The 23,487-nt window shown below is 49.4% G+C and overlaps 1 protein-coding gene across 1 annotated transcript in view; it reads left to right on the top strand.

Moving 5' to 3' along the window:
- SNAP47 (synaptosome associated protein 47) overlaps positions 1-20,589 on the top strand; it is a 49,269-nt gene extending 28,680 nt beyond the window's left edge. Inside the window, 2 exon segments of the mRNA XM_075315893.1 lie at positions 7,424-7,536; positions 20,281-20,589. Coding sequence (XP_075172008.1) covers positions 7,424-7,536; positions 20,281-20,427 — 260 coding nt within the window. The 3' untranslated portion in view covers positions 20,428-20,589.
- The last annotated feature ends 2,898 nt before the right edge of the window (positions 20,590-23,487 follow it).

Raw genomic sequence — 23,487 nt, 5'->3', positions numbered from 1 at the left:
GATGGAGGGAGAGATGGGTGGGGAGGATGGAGGGAGAGATGGGTGGGGAGGATGGAGGGAGAGATGGGTGGGGAGGATGGAGGGAGAGATGGGTGGGGAGGATGGAGGGAGAGATGGGCGGGGAGGATGGAGGGAGAGATGGGCGGGGAGGATGGTGGGAGATATGGATGGGGAGGATGGAGGGAGAGATGGGCGGGGAGGATGGAGGGAGAGATGGGTGGGGAGGATGGAGGGAGAGATGGATGGGGAGGATGGAGGGAGAGATGGGTGGGGAGGATGGAGGGAGAGATGGGTGGGGAGGATGGAGGGAGAGATGGGCGGGGAGGATGGAGGGAGAGATGGGCGGGGAGGATGGAGGGAGAGATGGGCGGGGAGGATGGAGGGAGAGATGGGCGGGGAGGATGGAGGGAGAGATGGGCGGGGAGGATGGTGGGAGATATGGATGGGGAGGATGGAGGGAGAGATGGGCGGGGAGGATGGAGGGAGAGATGGGTGGGGAGGATGGAGGGAGAGATGGGTGGGGAGGATGGAGGGAGAGATGGATGGGGAGGATGGAGGGAGAGATGGGTGGGGAGGATGGAGGGAGAGATGGGCGGGGAGGATGGAGGGAGAGATGGGCGGGGAGGATGGTGGGAGAGATGGGTGGGGAGGATGGAGGGAGAGATGGGTGGGGAGGATGGAGGGAGAGATGGATGGGGAGGATGGAGGGAGAGATGGGTGGGGAGGATGGAGGGAGAGATGGGCGGGGAGGATGGAGGGAGAGATGGGCGGGGAGGATGGAGGGAGAGATGGGCGGGGAGGATGGAGGGAGAGATGGGCGGGGAGGATGGAGGGAGAGATGGGCGGGGAGGATGGTGGGAGAGATGGGTGGGGAGGATGGAGGGAGAGATGAGTGGGGAGGATGGAGGGAGAGATGGGCGGGGAGGATGGTGGGAGAGATGGGCGGGGAGGATGGTGGGAGAGATGGGTGGGGAGGATGGAGGGAGAGATGGGTGGGGAGGATGGAGGGAGAGATGAATAGTTCATTACTGGCTTTAGGGATCAGAGGGGGCAGTAGAAAGTGAAGTATTATAGGGGTGAAAGTGAATAGAAACACAAACATTGTTTACATTGACTATGTATGCTGTTACCTTCCGGTCACTTCCGGCCCAATTCTGGCCTAATTCAATGCATCATACTTATATGGTGCAGACTTGTCATGGGGCAGACAAAGTCTGGTGCAGACTTTTAGTTGCCCCAGTATATACACATACAAGTGCACTCAGCTGTGAAGGGGTGGGGTACAAGAATAACCCCTTGATCACTCAATCAAAAAAAACAAAAAAAAACAGATGCAGCTTCACATAGGCCAAATAAACAAAGGTCATAAAAGGAGGGTGCAAAACAGGGGGGAAAGATCACAGTGAGATGCTGGAGGATGTCAGGAAGATATTGAAGCAAAGAAAGAACAGGTCAGATATAGTGCAAAAGTAGAGTGCATGAATCGCCATACCAGGTATTAGAGCACACAGCAGAGCAAAGGGAAGTGGAGATCAGATATATATATAACACTATGTAATACACTATGTAAGTGGCAAAAACAGTTTTCAACAAAAACATACTAAATACCATTTGTGGAGTCTGAATTTGTTGTACGAAATAGAATTGCCTCCATCAGATCGTCCTTTGCAGAGGACCTCAAATCTGACCTAATAATGTTAAGGCCGGAGAACAACCTCTCTACAGTAACTGTGGCTGGAGGCAAAACCGTAACCACACGGGAACATCTCTAACAATCTCCGGGTACAAAGGAATGGCCTCATGCACAGTCAGTTTTGATGAATGGTTGAATTTTTCTATTTCTTTGGTCAATCTTCTGCTATAGGAGACGGAGTGAAATCTTTTTCCTTGCGGTAACGCTTTGCCTGCTCCATGTCATCCAAATACTTGTCAAAGTTAAACTCCTCATCTGATGAGGATGAAGATACGGCAGCAGTAGCACTGTCAGGACCCAAGTCCTCTTCCGCCTGGCAGTCCTGTAGCCACTCATCCTAACTGCTACCTTAGTCAGAGCTTCTTTTCCTTTAGTAAGCTGTTGATCATCAAGCCGTATACGATGACTTGGGTCCACATAATCAGCTGTCAGGAGAATTTTATTTTCCAATAGTTGTGTCTCTCTCCGTTTCATTGAAGCAGAAATGCCATCTGCGATTAAACCTCCTCTTTGGGAAAGGCAAAATAGCAAGTTCTTTCACTCCCTTATGAAAATGCCAGGAGTTCAATCCTCTGCTTGTAATTTTTTAGTCATGGTAAATGGGTCATTAAGCAATTCGTTAAATTCAGCCACCTGTGTCCATTGACCTTCATTTAGGGTTACCTGAGGGTTCACCATATGTATAAGAAACTATTTTAGTTTAAGCAATTGCTCAGTCATTAAATAAGTGCTGCCCCACCGAGTGGCCTGATCACCAATTGCCCCTTTCCCAGCACGTCTCTTCAAGATGGAATCCATTTTAGTGGTTCTGGCTGCAATAACCAATTTCCTCACTTTTCCAATCAGATTTCCAGCATGTCCCTCTTGGAGACTGTCTCTTATTACCAGCTGCAGCGTGTGCACAACACAGCGCATGTGATGAATAGGAAAGTGTTCTGAAGCAGCTTCAACAAGATCATCTCATCCTAAACTATCATTTTGCTGTTCTTCTGCTGTAATACCTGTTCCTCCGTTACATGAGCAGCGCTGCGGCTCCACCTCACACACACTGAATGCTGCATGCTCTTCTGCTGTAATACCTGTTCCTCCGTTACATGAGCAGCGCTGCGGCTCCACCTCACACACACTGAATGCTGCATGCTCTTCTGCTGTAATACCTGTTCCTCCGTTACATGAGCAGCGCTGCGGCTCCACCTCACACACACTGAATGCTGCATGCTCTTCTGGCTGCTGCTCATTCCTCTCATTCATCAGTGTAATTGCACTTATCACTTGTGAAGCATTGTACGGTATTTCTCTAATCTGCTTTTGCTTTTGATCATTATTTATGAGCTCGGAAACCTTTCACATGATGCGGTTTATAAAAAGCTGATCTGCTTTTGCAGCTGAAAAACATCCTCAAAAAATGCAGCAAAAGCGCAGTGTGTGAATGTGGCCTTAGATCAGGAACAGAACAGCCATTTATAGGACATTTCATAACTTCCCAAATTCCTATGATAATATATTCCGCACATTCTGCACCGAGCGCTGCACCCAATTATTATAGATTATAGGAGTCGGAGTCGCTCCAATTTATACCGACTCCGCCTCCGCCGCCTGTGTCCAACAATCATTAACCCTCTCCGCGTCCTCCGCTATTTGATTCGTGTATTAGCCGAAACCCCCTCCCCCATTAATGATTGGTTTGTCCTTGTGGCCGTGAGGACGTTCATCCTGGAGATGCTTTCTTGTCGATGTATCAGTGATCACCCCGCTAATGATCGATGTATCAGTGATCACCCCGCTAATGATCGATGTATCAGTGATCACCCCGCGAATGATCAATGTATCAGTGATCTCCCCGTGAATGATCGATGTATCAGTGATCAACCCGCGAATGATCGATGTATCAGTGATCACCCCGCTAATGATCGATGTATCAGTGATCTCCCCACGAATGATCGATGTATCAGTGATCACCCCGCTAATGATCGATGTATCAGTGATCACCCCGCGAATGATCAATGTATCAGTGATCTCCCCACGAATGATCGATGTATCAGTGATCTCCCCACGAATGATCGATGTATCAGTGATCACCCCGCGAATGATCGATGTATCAGTGATCTCCCCACGAATGATCGATGTATCAGTGATCTCCCCGCTAATGATCGATGTATCAGTGATCACCCCGCTAATGATCGATGTATCAGTGATCACCCCGCGAATGATCAATGTATCAGTGATCTCCCCGTGAATGATCGATGTATCAGTGATCAACCCGCGAATGATCGATGTATCAGTGATCACCCCGCTAATGATCGATGTATCAGTGATCTCCCCACGAATGATCGATGTATCAGTGATCACCCCGCTAATGATCGATGTATCAGTGATCACCCCGCGAATGATCAATGTATCAGTGATCTCCCCACGAATGATCGATGTATCAGTGATCTCCCCACGAATGATCGATGTATCAGTGATCACCCCGCGAATGATCGATGTATCAGTGATCTCCCCACGAATGATCGATGTATCAGTGATCTCCCCGCTAATGATCGATGTATCAGTGATCTCCCCACGAATGATCGATGTATCAGTGATCTCCCCACGAATGATCGATGTATCAGTGATCACCCCGCGAATGATCGATGTATCAGTGATCACCCTGCGAATGATCGATGTATCAGTGATCTCCCCACGAATGATCGATGTATCAGTGATCAACCCGCGAATGATCGATGTATCAGTGATCACCCCGCGAATGATCGATGTATCAGTGATCTCCCCACGAATGATCGATGTATCAGTGATCTCCCCACAAATGATCGATGTATCAGTGATCTCCCCACGAATGATCGATGTATCAGTGATCACCCCGCGAATGATCGATGTATCAGTGATCTCCCCACGAATGATCGATGTATCAGTGATCTCCCCGCTAATGATCGATGTATCAGTGATCTCCCCACGAATGATCGATGTATCAGTGATCTCCCCACGAATGATCGATGTATCAGTGATCACCCCGCGAATGATCGATGTATCAGTGATCACCCTGCGAATGATCGATGTGTCAGTGATCACCCCACGAATGATCGATGTATCAGTGATCAACCCGCGAATGATCGATGTATCAGTGATCACCCCGCGAATGATCGATGTATCAGTGATCTCCCCACGAATGATCGATGTATCAGTGATCTCCCCACAAATGATCGATGTATCAGTGATCTCCCCGCGAATGATCGATGTATCAGTGATCTCCCCACGAATGATCGATATATCAGTGATCACCCCGCGAATGATCAATGTATCAGTGATCACCATGCGAATGATCGATGTATCAGTGATCACCTCGCGAATGATCGATGTATCAGTGATCACCCTGCGAATGATCGATGTATTAGTGATCACCCCACGAATGATCGATGTATCAGTGATCACCCCGCGAATGATCGATGTATCAGTGATCTCCCCGCTAATGATCGATGTATCAGTGATCACCCCGCGAATGATCGATGTATCAGTGTTCACCCCGCGAATGATCGATGTATTAGTGATCTCCCCGCTAATGATCGATGTATCAGTGATCACCCTGCGAATGATCGATGTATTAGTGATCACCCCACGAATGATCGATGTATCAGTGATCACCCCGCGAATGATCGATGTATCAGTGATCTCCCCGCTAATGATCGATGTATCAGTGATCTCCCCGCAAATGATCGATGTATCAGTGATCTCCCCGCTAATGATCGATGTATCAGTGATCTCCCCGCTAATGATCGATATATCAGTGATCACCCCGTGAATGATCGATGTATCAGTGATCACCCCGCTAATGATCGATGTATCAGTGATCAACCCGCGAATGATCGATGTATCAGTGATCAACCCGCGAATGATCGATGTATCAGTGATCACCCCGCGAATGATCGATGTATCAGTGATCACCCCACGAATGATCGATGTATCAGTGATCACCCCGCTAATGATCGATGTATCAGTGATCGCCCGCAAATGATCGATGTATCAGTGATCTCCCCGCTAATGATCGATGTATCAGTGATCGCCCGCAAATGATCGATGTATCAGTGATCACCCCGCGAATGATCGATGTATCAGTGATCACCCCACAAATGATCGATGTATCAGTGATCACCCCACGAATGATCGATGTATCAGTGATCACCCCACGAATGATCGATGTATCAGTGATCACCCCGTGAATGATCGATGTATCAGTGATCACCCCGTGAATGGTCGATGTATCAGTGATCACCCCGTGAATGATCGATGTATCAGTGATCACCCCGTGAATGGTCGATGTATCAGTGATCACCCCGCTAATGATCGATGTATCAGTGATCACCCCACGAATGATCGATGTATCAGTGATCACCCCGCTAATGATCGGTGTATCAGTGATCACCCCACGAATGATCGATGTATCAGTGATCACCCCGCGAATGATCAATGTATCAGTGATCACCCTGCGAATGATCGATGTATCAGTGATCTCCCCGCTAATGATCGATGTATCAGTGATCTCCCCGCAAATGATCGATGTATCAGTGATCTCCCCGCTAATGATCGATGTATCAGTGATCTCCCCACGAATGATCGATGTATCAGTGATCTCCCCACAAATGATCGATGTATCAGTGATCTCACCGCTAATGATCGATGTATCAGTGATCACCCCACGAATGATCGATGTATCAGTGATCACCCCACGAATGATCGATGTATCAATGATCACCCCGTGAATGATCGATGTATCAGTGATCTCCCCGCTAATGATCGATGTATCAGTGATCACCCCGCGAATGATCGATGTATCAGTGATCACCCCGCGAATGATCGATGTATCAGTGATCACCCCGCTAATGATCGATGTATCAGTGATCACCCCGTGAATGATCGATGTATCAGTGATCACCCCACGAATGATCGATGTATCAGTGATCACCCCACGAATGATCGATGTATCAGTGATCACCCCACGAATGATCGATGTATCAGTGATCACCCCGCGAATGATCGATGTATCAGTGATCACCCCGCTAATGATCGATGTATCAGTGATCGCCCGCAAATGATCGATGTATCAGTGATCTCCCCGCTAATGATCGATGTATCAGTGATCACCCCGCGAATGATCGATGTATCAGTGATCACCCCGCGAATGACTGCACAGGAGGAGCAGACTGCACACAGTGACTGCACAGGAGGAGGAGACTGCACACAGTGACTGCACAGGAGGAAGAGACTGCACACAGTGACTGCACAGGAGGAGGAGACTGCACACAGTGACTGCACAGGAGGAGGAGACTGCACACAGTGACTGCACAGGAGGAGGAGACTGCACACAGTGACTGCACAGGAGGAGGAGACTGCACACAGTGACTGCACAGGAGGAGGAGACTGCACATAGTGACTGCACAGGAGGAGGAGACTGCACACAGTGACTGCACAGGAGGAAGAGACTGCACACAGTGACTGCATAGGAGGAGACTGCACACAATGACTGCACAGGAGGAGGAGACTGCACACACTGACTGCACAGGAGGAGGAGGAGACTACACAGGTTTCTTTATAGTTTGGTGTTGACGTGGGTGGCAGCCATTATTGTTTCTTCCCTGTGATTCTCTGTTGCAGACACAGTGTGCCGCCCTCGCCTCGTCTCTGCAGCAGGTGGCGCTATTCTTAGTTGTTTTCACAATTGTTTTTTTCCCTCTTCAGATTCCTGGTTATTGGACACAATTGTGAGATCCGCACCCGGCGAAGCTGGAGAAGAGCGGACCGCGATCCAGGAGCAGGAGGTGACCGACTGTGAGGAGCAGGAGCTCAGGAAGGTAACGCCCCCGCATAGTGTGACCACGCCTCCGCATAGTGTGACCGCGCCTCCGCATAGTGTGACTGCGCCTCCGCATAGTGTGACTACGCCTCCACATAGTGTGACTACGCCTCCGCATAGTGTGACTACGCCTCCGTATAGTGTGACCACGCCCCCCGCATAGTGTGACCACGCCTCCGCATAGTGTGACCACACCTCTGTATAGTGTGACCACGCCTATGCATAGTGTGACCACACCTCTGCATAGTGTGTCCACGCCTCTGCATAGCGTGACCACACCTCTGCATAGTGTGACCACGCCTCCGCATATCGTGATCATGCCTCCACATAGTGTGAGCACGCCTCCGCATAGTGTGAGCACGCCTCCGCATAGTGTGAGCACGCCTCCGCATAGTGTGAGCACGCCTCCGCATAGTGTGAGCACGCCTCCGCATAGTGTGACCACACCTCCACATAGTGTGACCACGCCTCCGTACAGTGTGACCACGCCTCCGCATAGTGTGACCACGCCTCCGTACAGTGTGACCACGCCCACTCCGAGTATTATATATCAAGGATTATATTGTCAGCACCAAGGAACTTCACCTGCAGGAGGCGCCATCACACAACAGCCGAGGAGCAGACAACACACTATAACACTGATACTATAACACCTTGTTACATGGGACTGCAGGTGACAGCTGTTACATTATCTGTACTCAGAGATATCACTGTTATCTGTGGTGTTACATAGGACTGCAGGTGACATCTACTACATTATCTGTACTCAGAGAGATATCACTGTGTTATCTGTGGTGTTACATAGGACTGCGGGTGACATCTACTGCATTATCTGTACTCAGGAGAGATATCACTGTGTTATCTGTGGTGTTACATAGGACTGCAGGTGTCATCTACTACATTATCTGTACTCAGATATCACTGTGTTATCTGTGGTGTTACATAGGACTGCGGGTGACATCTACTACATTATCTGTACTCAGAGATATCACTGTGTTATCTGTGGTGTTACATAGGACTGCGGGTGACATCTACTACATTATCTGTACTCAGAGATATCACTGTGTTATCTGTGGTGTTACATAGGACTGCAGGTGACCTCCACTACATTATCTGTACTCAGAGAGATATCACTGTGTTATCTGTGGTGTTACATAGGACTGCAGGTGACAGCTGTTACATTATCTGTACTCAGAGATATCACTGTTATCTGTGGTGTTACATAGGACTGCAGGTGACATCTACTACATTATCTGTACTCAGAGATATCACTGTGTTATCTGTGGTGTTACATAGGACTGCAGGTGACATCTACTACATTACCTGTACTCAGAGATATCACTGTGTTATCTGTGGTGTTACATAGGACTGCGGGTGACATCTACTACATTATCTGTACTCGGGGAGTGATCACTGTGTTACATGGGACTGCAGGTGCTGTGGTGTATGAGTCCCGCGCCGTGGTCCGGCTCTTTGCTGCGGGTTGCGGTGTCTGGTATTAGTTCGGTGGCGGTCGGGGATTGTCGCTGCCGGTATGGTGGATTGTCGGCCGCAGTGATGGATTTGTCGGTGGATCCGGGAATGTCCTCCGCTTGTTCCGCGGTCAGCGCTTGGACTCTGCGTATTTGTGGTCTCCCCCGGCCACATGTGCCCACGGCTCAGCAGCTGGATGATGAGAGGTGATGAGTGTCTTCTCTTATTTCTTCTGAATAGTCTCCGTCTGTTCGGCTGGCGCAGTCCTATGTAAGTGAATAGGGTTTACTGCACTAATATCCAGAATCAGAAATCCCCTCATCTGCCCTCTCCAAAATCATTCAAATGGGAACTGATCGTAAGATGGCACGGGCCTGCCACACCATGAGGCCTCCTCCTCGGCAATACCCTCTTACCAGACACCCCTCCACTATGACACCTCCCTCTCCTTGTTATCCACCCCTCCATGACTCCCCGCCTCACCTACCATGATGCCCCCTCCATTATGATGTCCCCTCCATCATGACATCCTTATCACCACGGCGCCCCCTCCTCCATGATGTCCCCTCTATCATGGCTTCGCTTCCACCATGACATCCCCTACACCAAGACGTAACCATCACCATGACATCCCCTACACCAGGCACTCGCTCCACCATGTCATCCCTTCCACCATGGCGCTCTACAGCATGATATCCTCATCATCATGGCTATCCCTCCACCATGACATCCAGTCCACCGTAATGTCCCCTCCACCATGACGTCCTTATCAACATGGCTCCCCTTCCACCATGACATCCACATCACATTACATCCCCTCCACTCCATCATGACATCCTCTCCACCATGACGTCCCCTCTGTCATGACGTGCTCATCACTATGTTATCTGATCCACCATGACATACCTTCCACCATGACATACCCTCCACCAAGGCACTTGCTCCACCATGACATCCCTCCTACCATGGCTCTCTACACCATGATATCCCCATCATCATCACTTTCCCTGCACCATGATGTCACCATTACGTCCCCTCCATCATGGCTTCTTCTCCACCATGACATCCCCCTCCACCATGGCAGCCCCTTCACCGTGAGATTCCCATCACAATGTGCCTATAGCCTGTGTGACAGGTCACTCTAGATTGGAGTAAAGATGAATAAAAAGGTGTAAGGTCCCCCATGTATTGATACCCAGCACAGATAAAGCCCACAAATAAAGGCTGCAGCTCCCAGTCCTGCGCTTATCTTGGCTGTGTATCAAAATAAAAGGAACCAAATGCACAAATAATTTAAAAAATGGCAACCGGTCCCCCCAATTTAGATACCCAGCCATGATAAAGCCTGAGAGCCGGGGGCTTGTGTTCTCAGGCTGGGGTTGACCCATGCTTATTGGGCCCCCCAAAAATAGCAGCTGCCCAAGGTTGCTGCATCCATTACATGTAACAATCCAAGCACTTTACCCCGCTCTTCTCGATTGCCCAGGTGCAATGGCAATCAATGTAGTTCAGGGTTAATCGCAGCTCACAGCTGCCACCAAGCCCTAGATTACTAAAGGAAGGTGCCTATGAGATCCCCTCATTACTAATCCTGTAAGTGAAAATAAATAAACACAAACACCAAAAAAATTCTTTATTTGAAAAAAAAATACAAAAAACACCATCTGTCACCAATTTATTAACTCCCAAAAGACTCAGGTCCGACTTAATCCCACGACAATTCCAGCTCTGCTACATCTGAAGGCACAGCGCATGGCCATAGAACAATGACTACCCACTGTAAGCTTCAGGCAGAGACTGGCTGTGAGCTTCCGGCAGAGACCGAGTGAGCCGTGCGATCACAGGTAACCACCTGTGAAAGCAAATAACCTGAGTGATGTCACTGCTCATTGCGCGGCTCTGACATTCTCTGCCTGAAGCTCACAGCGGGCGATCTTTGTTCTATCGCCATGCGCTGTGCCCTCCAATCTAGCAGACCCGGGATCATCGTGGGACCTCGTGGATTACATTGGACCATCAGAGGTGTGTATGGCGTTAATAAATTGGTGAAAGAGGGTGGGGTTTTTTTTGTATTTTATTGCAAATAAAGGATTTTTTAGGTGTTTGTATTTATTGGGGGTCTCATAGACGCCTACCATTACTAATCTAGGGCTTAGGGGCAGCTGTTAGCTGCCATTAGTAATATTACCCCGATAGCCAACGCAATCGGGATGAGCTGGGTAAAGATCTAGGATTGACACATTTAATGGATGCGACAATTCTGTGTGGCTGCAGGCTGCTATTTTTAGGCTGGGGGGGCCAATAAGCATGGGTCTCCCAGCCTGGGAATACTAGCCCCCAGCTGTCAGGCTTTATGATGGCGGGCTACCAAAAGTAGGGGGTGGGGGAGACCGCACGCTGTTTTTTAAAATTAATTATTTAAATAATAAAAAAGCTGCATGTGGTTCTTCTTATTTTGATACACAGCCAAGATAAGCACACGGCTGGTTGTTGTGAGCAGTTGGAGTGTATGAGTAATGGGCACTTTGCCGTCGTGCCGGTTGTCGTGAGCGGTTGGCATGGGATATATGAATGATGGGCTCTGTGACCCTGTGCATGATACAGTGTGTGCTCATACCCCTCGGTGGTTCGCTTCCGCGGTGGTGCTTTCACCAGCCAGAAAACCTATCATTTTGGTTATAGAAATCTCTGGCTGGCCATTTCCTGGAGGATTGATTGGACGTCCGACCCTGTATTCCTCCTCTGCTTGCTGCTCTTATTTGTCTGTTCCTGGCTGACTTTCTCCACCATGTCACCTTATCATTTCCCCTCCCTATGGTACTGATGTGCTGGCTATTATACGAGGAATATCCAGGAAATAAACTGCACCATCGAGCAATGCAACGTTCTGTAACTCTGCCTGCTGTCCGTGAATGAGTGCAGTCCTCCTGCCGGCGCTCCATGTGCCAAGCTATCGCTTTCATCTGTTATCGGACATTATAAATTGAGCGCACTCCTATCTCCTGGAATTCTTTTCCGTTTTGTGCCCCCGCCACCCGGGAGCTGATCAGACGACAGGTTCCTAAGATGAAAGCACTGGTGCTTTTCTGTCACGTCGTAAATCACCAGGAGAAAGGTGCAAAGTGAAGCCAAGGTCAACCTGAGGTGCAGTGGAGATAAGCGTCGCCCTCAGCTGCCGCCTCTTATCTGATTGATATCTGTTCTCAGCCGGGGCCTCTCTGATCTCCAGTGCTAGGCTTGGGACAGGTGACCGCTCAGCCGCCACGCACTATTAGGAGCACGCGGCTATCGTTCTTAGAAAAGATGTCCGCCGGTTACCGAACCGCATGTAATACCCAGACGTGGGCTGTGATTTTCCTGTACAAAACAGTGATTCTTCTGCAATTGTTAGCGCTGACGCATCATAGAACGGGCAAATATATCTGTCCATTTATCAGTCATCTTGATCATTGCCCCGGTGTATGATGTGTAGTGATGAGCGAGCACTAAATACTCGAATGCTTGGTCCTCGAATCAAACTGGTCGGTCGCTCGGACAGGCTCTACTCAAGTAACAGAGTATGATGGAAGTCAATGAGAAACTCAAGCATTTGTCCGGAAAACTTTCTCAGAAGGTCTGGGGACAATAAAATCGCTGGCATAGATGAAAACATTGCTCAAATGGAAGGGGAACAGCATGGGGAAGACGCCTGAACACATCTCTGACTCCCAGGTCTCTGCCGAGAACAATGTTGTCAGAGTATTACACCACTTTAGCAGAATGACAATAAAATATACAAAACCGAGGATAAAATGGGTTTTTCGGGAAACATTTTTTAGGAAACAAACTTTCTTGTATAATGACTTGTATATAAGACAAAATTAAAAAGAAAAAACAAAATGCCTCCTCCACCCCTTAATAGCCGGCCATCGCTCACCATATTTCCCCGTCACCTAAGCCTACAGTAGAGGACATAGTAGAGGGGGAAATACAACTCTACTCGCCAGTAAATGTAAGTGTAACATTTTCCTACCTTGTCTATGACACGGTCAGAAAACTCCTGTGTAATTTATGAAGGACAGACGCTCAACCTCACAAAGCCTATGTGGATAATAGAAGAACTGCCAAAAATTAGAAAAAAAGAGGGACTCCGATACACCCTGTATTAGACATAGAGGAGAGCGTCATACACATTCTATTATAATGGTTAGCTACTGGGACTGCTACACTTATAAAGCCTACGCACTAAGTGCAAGGACTGCCAAAAATTAGAAAGAGGGACTGCAATACCCCCTGGAAGACACGTAGAAGAGGGCCTCAGAAAACATTTTTTCCACATTTTTAAAGGAGTGGGACTCCCAGACTGCTGAATCCTATCCAATAAAAGTGCAAGGTCTGAAAAACATTTACCGCTTGAGAGTATACATCTGTACATGTAAGAGAATTGTAGAGGTTGGCCTCATACACATCCTAAAAATATTATGAAGGAAAAATTAAAAGCGAGGGTTGCAGGGTGACCCTCAAAACATTTTGTGCGAGGGCCACCTGATGACTCTACAGATTTTGAGCAACAGTCGCATAATGACCCTCTAAAGATCAGAGCTAGAGCAACCTGATGATCCTGTTGATATAGAGGAACAGGTGAAAAAAAAGAAGAAACTTTAAACCATTTACCTTTTTTTGAGTGGGAAGGGGTGCATGGGAATACACCATCAAAAAAGGAACATTTGGCATTAGGTTCGGCTGCTGTCATCCAGTGGGGTTGAGAAGTCTGGGCCAGTCCAGGCTTTGATGATTTTGATAAGTCACCTTTATGCATTTTCAGTTGTCCTGTGGATGCACTTATCCATTATTATGCCCTCGGCAGCACTACAAACCCACTGTGACAGGCCAACACCTCACAGGCGGGGAGGGACAGTTCATGCCACATGTCCAACTTGAATACCCAATAGTTGTAAGGCACAGAGGAATCACGGAGGATGGTGGTAAAGTCAGCTAAGTGCTCCTTCACCATATTCCAAAACTTTTCCCTCCTTGTCAGAGGAGCAGGGCTAGGGCTGGGGAGGGACTAATAAAACTGTCCCAGATCTTTGATAGTGTTCCACTGCCTCTGTTGGACCTGGTGTGTGTCTCATTAGTCTCTCCTCCTTGGTTGCCCGAGGAACTATGACCACTGCTCCCAGCTTTGTCATATGGGAATTTTTGTACTAATTGTTTGACTAGTGCCTTCTGGTATTGCCCCATTTTACTAGCCCTCTCCGACGCAGGATGGAGAGATGAAAGTTCTACTCATAGCTTGGGTTGAGAAGGGGGAACAACCAGTAATGGTGTTGGCCAAAATGTGTCTAACGCAAGTATTGCAGTAAAGGCCGTGTGTACCAGACTCCCAACAGGCAAGACTTCCCTGTCCCCACCAGGAGGACAACTCTCCATCTCATCCTCCTCCCTCTACTCCTCTTCCTCTTAAGCCCATCCACGTTGGACAGACTGAATGAAACTGGTGTGCGAAGTACCTCTATAGATCAGGAAACCATCTCCTGTTCCTCCTCCTCAGCCTCTACCCCCTGATTATTACCCAATCCGCACTGAAAAGATGAAATGAGGCTGGGTTGGGTAGCATCACCTTGTGAACTTTCTTCCTCCATCTCCACCTGCTCCGCATGCAAAGCTTTCTCTTTATTTGTGACCAGCAAGAGTTAGAGTAGACACAGAAGCGAGATGGTTACACTGATGATGGAGTCCTTGCCAGTCAAGTCACTATCTTGATTGATTCCTTAAAGTTTTATAGAACCTTGTGTGCGGAGGATGACTGGAATACCGACGGACATGTTGTAGCTGGTATTCCACTCTGAGCCCTCTGCTGCTCACAAAGCCTTGCCAACATGGTTAATGTGGAGTTCCAGGGGGTGGGCCATCGCACACCAGTCATTGACCTGGCACTTGCCAGCTCAACTGTAGCTCTGAAAGATAGAGGACTTGCAAAAATCACTGAACCACTAAGTTGAGCACATGGGCCAGACAAGGTACTTGTGCTAGCTTCCCAAGCTTCAGAGTCGTCACCAGGTTATGGCCATTATCACACATGACCATGCCTGGTTAGAGGTTCAGTGGAGAGAGCCCCAGATCTGTCTGGTCTCTTATACCTCTCATCAACTCTGCTATTTGTCACCTAAACCAATTAGTTTCAGAACACGCTATTGCCGCTTCACCGAGATAGTGCTTCCAGCTTGCGACTGATATGGAAGACGTACTCCAAGATGACAGTTTGGAGATGGAGGAGTAGGTGCAGGAAGTGGTGTAGGGGTGGAGGAAACCCTGATGCAACTAGGGCTTGCAATCCTTGGCGTTGGTTGCACGTGTGCTGTCCCAGGTTCCGACTCTGTGCCGGTCACCACAAGATTCACCCAGCGTGCAGTCAGGAAAATGTAGCTTTCTTGGCCACAAGTACTTGTCCACGTGTCAGTGGTTATGTGGACCTTCCCGGTAACTGTGTTGGTCAGGGCACAGGTAATAATATGGGACATATGCTGGTCTTAGGTGGGGACGGCACCATGAGAGAAATAGTGGCAGCGGTGACCGCCGTCACCATGAGGTTGCGGAAGACCTCAGAGTTCACAAGCTTAAATGGCAACATTTCCAGGGCAAGCAATCTGGAATTGTGCCCCTTTAGTGTTTCGGCCTTTGCCTGGGTGGCTGGGTGTTTATACAGTGCTGGCCAAAAGTAATGGCACCCCTGCAATTCTGTCGGATAATACTCTGTTTCTTCTTGAAAATGATTGCAATCACACATTCTTTGGTATTATTGTCTTCATTTATTTTGCTTGCAGTGAAAAAACACAAAAGAGAATGAAACATAAATCAAATCATTGATCATTTCACACAAAACTCCAAAAATGGGCCAGACAAAAGTATTGGCACCCTTAGCCTAATACTTGGTTGCACAACCTTTACCCAAAATAACTGCGCACAGCCGCTTCCGGTCACCATCAATGAGTTTCTTACAATGCTCTGCTGGAATTTTAGACCATTCTTCTTTGGCAAACTGCTCCAGGTCCCTGAGATTTGAAGGGAGCCTTCTCCTAACTGCCATTTTGAGATCTCTCCACAGGTCTTCTATGGGGTTCAGGTCTAGACTCATTGCTGGCCACTTTAGTAGTCTCCAGTGCTTTCTCTCAAACCATTTTCTAGTGCTTTTTAAAGTGTGTTTTGGGTCATTGTCCTGCTGGAAGACCCATGACCTCTGAAGAATACCCAGCTTTCTCACACTGGGCCCTACATTATGCTGCAAAATTTGTTGATAGTCTTCAGACTTCATAATGCCATGCACACGGTCAAGCAGTCCAGTGCCAGAGGCAGCAAAGCAACCCCAAAACATCAGGGAACCTCTGCCATGTTTGACTGTAGGGACCGTGTTCTTTTCTTTGAATGCCTCTTTTTTGTTTTTTTCTGTAAACGCTATGTTGATGGCTTTTCCCAAAAAGGTCTTCTTTTGTCTCATCTGACCAGAGAACATTCTTCCAAAACCTTTTAGGCTTTCTCAGGTAAGTTTTGGCAAACTCCAGCCTGGCTTTTTTTATGTCTCGGGGTAAGAAGTGGGGTCTTCCTGGGTAATAATAATAATAATAATTTTATTCATTTATATAGCGCTATTAGTTCCACAGCGCTTTACATACATTGCTACCATACAGTACCTTTTTTTTCAGACGCCGGCGGATAGTACGGGTTGACACTGCTGTACCCTTGGACTGCAGGGCAGCTTGAACTTGTTTGGATGTTAGTCGAGGTTCTTTATCCACCATCCGCACAATCTTGCGGTGAAATCTCTCGTCAGTTTTTCTTTTCCTTCCACATCTAGGGAGGTTAGCCACAGTGCCATGGGCTTTACACTTCTTGATGACACTGCGCACCGTAGACACAGGAACTTTCAGGTCTTTGGAGATGGACTTGTGGCCTTGAGATTGCTCATGCTTCCTCACAATTTGGAGTCTCAAGTCCTCAGACAGTTCTTTGGTCTTCTTTCTTTTCTCCATGCTCAATGTGGTGCACACAAGGACACAGGACAGAGGCTGAGGCAACTTTACTCCATGTCACCGGCTGCAAGTGTGATTTATTATTGCCAGCAGCTGTTAGGTGCCACAGGTAAGTTACAGGCGCTGTTATTACACAAATTACAGAAGCATCACAGGATTATTCACACAGTGCCAATACTTTTGTCCACCCCCTTTTTTATGTTTGGTGTGGAATTATATCCAATTTGGCTTTATGACAATTTTTCTTTTTTTTCTTTCATTGAAGACAAATTAAATGAAAATAATACCAAAGAATTTGTGATTGCAATCATCTTCAGGAAGAAACTGAGTATTCTCTGACAGAATTGCAGGGGTGCCAATACTTTTGGCCAGCACTGTATTTTCATTCTAAGGTCTGGGTAGGGACAGCTGAATGCTGCGCTGGGACAAAGAACCAGACGTGGTTGCTGATGGTGCTTGCTAACTGGCATTTATTGGTGTAAGGCGGGAGGCATCTGCGTCCTGGACAGGGGATTGACCAGCACGTAGCACAGAGGATGAGGTAATGGTGTCACTCGCAGACAATGATTGTGGACCCAGGCTGTCGGCCCACCTATTCGGGTGCTCTGATGACATGTCCCTAAGCATTCTGCTGGTGGTCAGGGCCCTGATGATCTTGATATGGCACATTTTGCAAATTACCAATCTTTTACTATCTGCACTTTCATGAAAAAAGTGTCAGACTGGGGAACACCTAACCCTTGGTCTGGAAACTTGCCGCTTGTGGGTGTTCTGGGGAACAGTTGCCTGTCTTCTCCCTGTGGCCCCCTCACTGCCTCTTCCTGCCTGTTGAGGTGCTGTGTATTTCCCCCCTCTGCACTGCTGTACTCGCTCTGCATGACACCTTCCCAGGTTAGGTCACTGACTTCATCGTCCACCACCTCGTCTTCAACTTCCGCAGCCTGCTCCTCCTAACTTGTTTGTGGAGACAAGGGGCTCAGTGGGTGCTCTTGTCCACTGAACCAGCCGCCTTTAGAAAGACAGCGTGACTCAGGGCTCATCCCAACTGAACGCCAGCCTCCTTAACCGTGGGCGGAACACTACTCAGACAACACAGGGTGAGGGAACCACAATAATTAGACTTTATTGGATGCCCAAACAATTAACGGCACATAACACATAACCAGCAAAACACACAAATGTAACAGGCAATAGAGTCTCCCCCTTCCGCTGGCTCACCAGGGATTAAAATGTCCATGCCTCAGAGCTTCCAGGGCCGCTTACTCCAATCCAGCAGCACCCCGCTTTCGGTGGGCACCCACCGAGAAAGGAATAATGCCAGATTTAGGAAGCTGTGTGAGGTCTGCAAAGTCTGTAGCCAGGTGACCGGATTGTCCCAACCTGACTGTCCTCCTTAGGTAGTCCTGGTATGATATAATCCTGGCAGCCGGGGTCGAAATCCCTAGACTGTTGATATGGTCTCCAACTGGAACCAGAGTCCCTAGATTGAAGCCACAGGGTATCCTGATCCTCTAGTCAGCTCCTAAGAGCTTAGACTGGATCCATCAGCATCCATGAACAACAACCTGGTGGCTTAAAGAAAACCCTTTTATAGCCACAGCCTTCCACTTGGATACACTGCGTCCTCATCAGATTGGTTGGACAAGATTGCTTCTCCCATTGGATGAATTTCAAGCTGCATGGATAATGTTCATTTAAATGATGTGCATAGAAAGACTGAGGATATCTACATGAAATCTGCAAGTCACAGACTAGACAATGGCTACTAAGGTAATTACATTAGCAATACACAACAACATTACAATGATTACTGGAAGAGTCTGGAGAAACAATAGCTAAGCAAACATGACTTAGCACACATAAGAACAATACGTCTGGCTGAATGTTAAGAAACTTTAACCCATGAGAGTCCATGTCGTCACATTTTTGACTTAACATCACTTGTTGGCAACTGTGTCTCATTATCATCTGCCTTTTGAAACACACTAATTGTTGTTTCTCGCCATCATCTCCTTCTGACTCTGTCTGCTCAAATGTTTGGGCATCACTGAACACAATCTCTTCATGTCCCTCTTGAAACGGGCAGGGCAAGAGGCCAGAATCAATAAATGTAGAGAGCTCCTGGGAGTGGACGAGTGTGTGATCACTTCTCTCCTAGGATTCGCCATGGTGGGAGGAAGGAGGATCAGGGTGAGGATGATATGGTCCTGACTTTTGGCTAGTGAGACTGGACCTTATGGAAGATAAGGTGGTGCTGGTAAACATACTGGAAGCATTATCTGCCATCCATCCCACCCTGTTTGCAGTGTTCTGGCTTCAACAGTGGTGTCCTGCCTCCCTATCCCCTGCAGATTGAGACAGAAAGCTAGGTGTCACGGATAAGCGTGTTTCTAGTGCTTCTGCGGAAAACACCTTGCCCACAGCCTCAGCCTCTGTGTGCACCATCAGCAGCACGTCCTTTTCTCTGTCCCTTACGCCTTGCACATTTCAAATTAGGTAGATACTATATATGCCTGCAAATTTTCCGATATTATTAGGGAAAAGAAAATATGTAGCCATGAACATGACTTTTATTTTTAGGTTACAGCTGCAGAATAAGTATAGAAGGACTGTGAGGCAATAAACCCTGCCTATATGCCTCTAATCCAAAACTATCCCTCCTCCACCAGCTATCCCTACCTTCAATGCAGGTAACAGCAGTTTTACTAGAGAAAGGACAGTATGGAGTCCTGAAAAGGACTTTGTTTTAATAGTGCAGCAGCGGTATGCAATGATTACTGCAGTACCAATATAACCCTGCCGATATGCCCGCTCTAAAGTCAGCTCTCCATGAACAGCTTCCAGAGGACAGTGTGCCGAGCATTGCGCTCTCATGTCTCATACAAGACCTGATGATGCTATGCGGCCGGCCAATCACAGCAATGCCATTCACCAACATGGCTACACCATTACCGTGTATGGCAGGCAAGTCCCGCATGTTGATTGGCTGTCTAAAAGCCACAAACATGTGGGGCAGGGACTCGAGCACCTGCTATGCTCGATCGAGTAATGGGCGTACCACAGCACCCCGATGCTGGATCGAGTACAGAGCAGTGGCATGCACGCTCGCTCATCACTAGTGCTGCTCCGGTAGTTTTCTGTAGTATACTCCCCCAGTGTGTGATGTGGTTTGGTCCTCTGGTAGTTATCTGTTATATTCCCTCCTCCTCCCGGTGTTTGATGTGGTCCAGTCCTCCCGTAATGACCTCTTATTTCCGCAGATCCTGATGAAGCTGAAGAGCATGGCACTGGAGGCGGAGGATGAGCTGGAGCGTCAGGACGAAGCGCTGGACGACATCACCAGCTCCACCGACAGAGCGATAATAAACATCAACAAACAGACGCGCCGGGTGCGGAACCTCATGTGAAAAATGGCCGCCAGTGACCACCATAATAGATCCTGCTTCTCTGCTGGCCAGAAGGAGACGGCCAGGAACTGAGGACCCCCAATGTGAAATTATCTCATTGTCATGATAAGTTATGGAATGTAATAACCAGAAAGGAAATAAAGTGCCCAAAATGACCCCAAATTCTGAAAACCAGGACTGCTGCCACGACCTGCTGCTGCCACCAAATGCTATCACTACCAGCCACGGCTTTCCCCAACTGCCACCATTACCACCTGCTACTGTCATCACTGCCTGCGCCCGCTGCTGTCACCAACTGCCGCCATTACCACCTGCTACTGTCATCACTGCCTGCGCCCGCTGCTGTCACCAACTGCCGCCATTACCACCTGCTACTGTCATCACTGCCTGCGCCCGCTGCTGTCACCAACTGCCGCCATTACCACCTGCTACTGTCATCACTGCCTGCGCCCGCTGCTGTCACCAACTGCCGCCATTACCACCTGCTACTGTCATCACTGCCTGCGCCCGCTGCTGTCACCAACTGCCGCCATTACCACCTGCTACTGTCATCACTGCCTGCGCCCGCTGCTGTCACCAACTGCCGCCATTACCACCTGCTACTGTCATCACTGCCTGCGCCCGCTGCTGTCACCAACTGTCCCCATTACCACCTGCTACTGTCATCACTGCCTGCGCCCGCTGCTGTCACCAACTGCCGCCATTACCACCTGCTACTGTCATCACTGCCTGCGCCCACTGCTGTCACCAACTGCCGCCATTATCACCTACTACTGTCATCACTGCCTGCGCCCACTGCTGTCACCAACTGCCGCCATTACCACCTGCTACTGTCATCACTGCCTGCGCCCGCTGCTGTCACCAACTGCCGCCATTACCACCTGCTACTGTCATCACTGCCTGCGCCCACTGCTGTCACCAACTGCCGCCATTACCACCTGCTACTGTCATCACTGCCTGCACCCACTGCTGTCACCAACTGTCACCATTACCACCTGCTACTGTCATCACTGCCTGCGCCCACTGCTGTCACCAACTGTCACCATTACCACCTGCTACTGTCATCACTGCCTGCACCCACTGCTGTCACCAACTGTCGCCATTACCACCTGCTACTGTCATCACTGCCTGCGCCCACTGCTGTCACCAACTGTCACCATTACCACCTGCTACTGTCATCACTGCCTGCACCCACTGCTGTCACCAACTGTCACCATTACCACCTGCTACTGTCATCACTGCCTGCACCCACTGCTGTCACCAACTGTCACCATTACCACCTGCTACTGTCATCACTGCCTGCACCCACTGCTGTCACCAACTGTCACCATTACCACCTGCTACTGTCATCACTGCCTGCACCCACTGCTGTCACCAACTGTCGCCATTACCACCTGCTACTGTCATCACTGCCTGCGCCCGCTGCTGTCGCCAACTGCCGCCATTACCACCTGCTACTGTCATCACTGCCTGCGCCCACTGCTGTCACCAACTGCCGCCATTACCACCTGCTACTGTCATCACTGCCTGCGCCCACTGCTGTCACCAACTGCCGCCATTACCACCTGCTACTGTCATCACTGCCTGCGCCCACTGCTGTCACCAACTGCCGCCATTACCACCTGCTACTGTCATCACTGCCTGCGCCCACTGCTGTCACCAACTGCCGCCATTACCACCTGCTACTGTCATCACTGCCTGCGCCCACTGCTGTCACCAACTGCCGCCATTACCACCTGCTACTGTCATCACTGCCTGCGCCCACTGCTGTCACCAACTGCGGCCATTACCACCTGCTACTGTCATCACTGCCTGCGCCCACTGCTGTCACCAACTGCCGCCATTACCACCTGCTACTGTCATCACTGCCTGCGCCCGCTGCTGTCACCAACTGCCGCCATTACCACCTGCTACTGTCATCACTGCCTGCGCCCGCTGCTGTCACCAACTGTCGCCATTACCACCTGCTACTGTCATCACTGCCTGCGCCCACTGCTGTCACCAACTGCCGCCATTATCACCTGCTACTGTCATCACTGCCTGTGCCCGCTGCTGTCACCAACTGCCGCCATTACCACCTGCTACTGTCATCACTGCCTGCGCCCGCTGCTGTCACCAACTGCCGCCATTACCACCTGCTACTGTCATCACTGCCTGCACCCACTGCTGTCACCAACTGTCACCATTACCACCTGCTACTGTCATCACTGCCTGCGCCCACTGCTGTCACCAACTGTCACCATTACCACCTGCTACTGTCATCACTGCCTGCACCCACTGCTGTCACCAACTGTCACCATTACCACCTGCTACTGTCATCACTGCCTGCGCCCACTGCTGTCACAAACTGCCGCCATTACCACCTGCTACTGTCATCACTGCCTGCGCCCACTGCTGTCACCAACTGCCGCCATTACCACCTGCTACTGTCATCACTGCCTGCGCCCACTGCTGTCACCAACTGTCACCATTACCACCTGCTACTGTCATCACTGCCTGCACCCACTGCTGTCACCAACTGTCACCATTGCCACCTGCTACTGTCATCACTGCCTGCGCCCACTGCTGTCACCAACTGCCGCCATTACCACCTGCTACTGTCATCACTGCCTGCGCCCACTGCTGTCACCAACTGCGGCCATTACCACCTGCTACTGTCATCACTGCCTGCGCCCACTGCTGTCACCAACTGCCGCCATTACCACCTGCTACTGTCATCACTGCCTGCGCCCACTGCTGTCACCAACTGCCGCCATTACCACCTGCTACTGTCATCACTGCCTGCGCCCACTGCTGTCACCAACTGCCGCCATTACCACCTGCTACTGTCATCACTGCCTGCACCCACTGCTGTCACCAACTGCCGCCATTACCACCTGCTACTGTCATCACTGCCTGCACCCACTGCTGTCACCAACTGCCGCCATTACCACCTGCTACTGTCATCACTGCCTGCGCCCACTGCTGTCACCAACTGTCACCATTACCACCTGCTACTGTCATCACTGCCTGCACCCACTGCTGTCACCAACTGTCACCATTGCCACCTGCTACTGTCAT

The sequence above is a fragment of the Anomaloglossus baeobatrachus genome, chromosome 6, assembly GCF_048569485.1.
Source record: "Anomaloglossus baeobatrachus isolate aAnoBae1 chromosome 6, aAnoBae1.hap1, whole genome shotgun sequence".
Taxonomy (NCBI): Eukaryota; Metazoa; Chordata; class Amphibia; order Anura; family Aromobatidae; genus Anomaloglossus; species Anomaloglossus baeobatrachus.
This window is presented reverse-complemented; position numbering and strand designations above follow the sequence as displayed.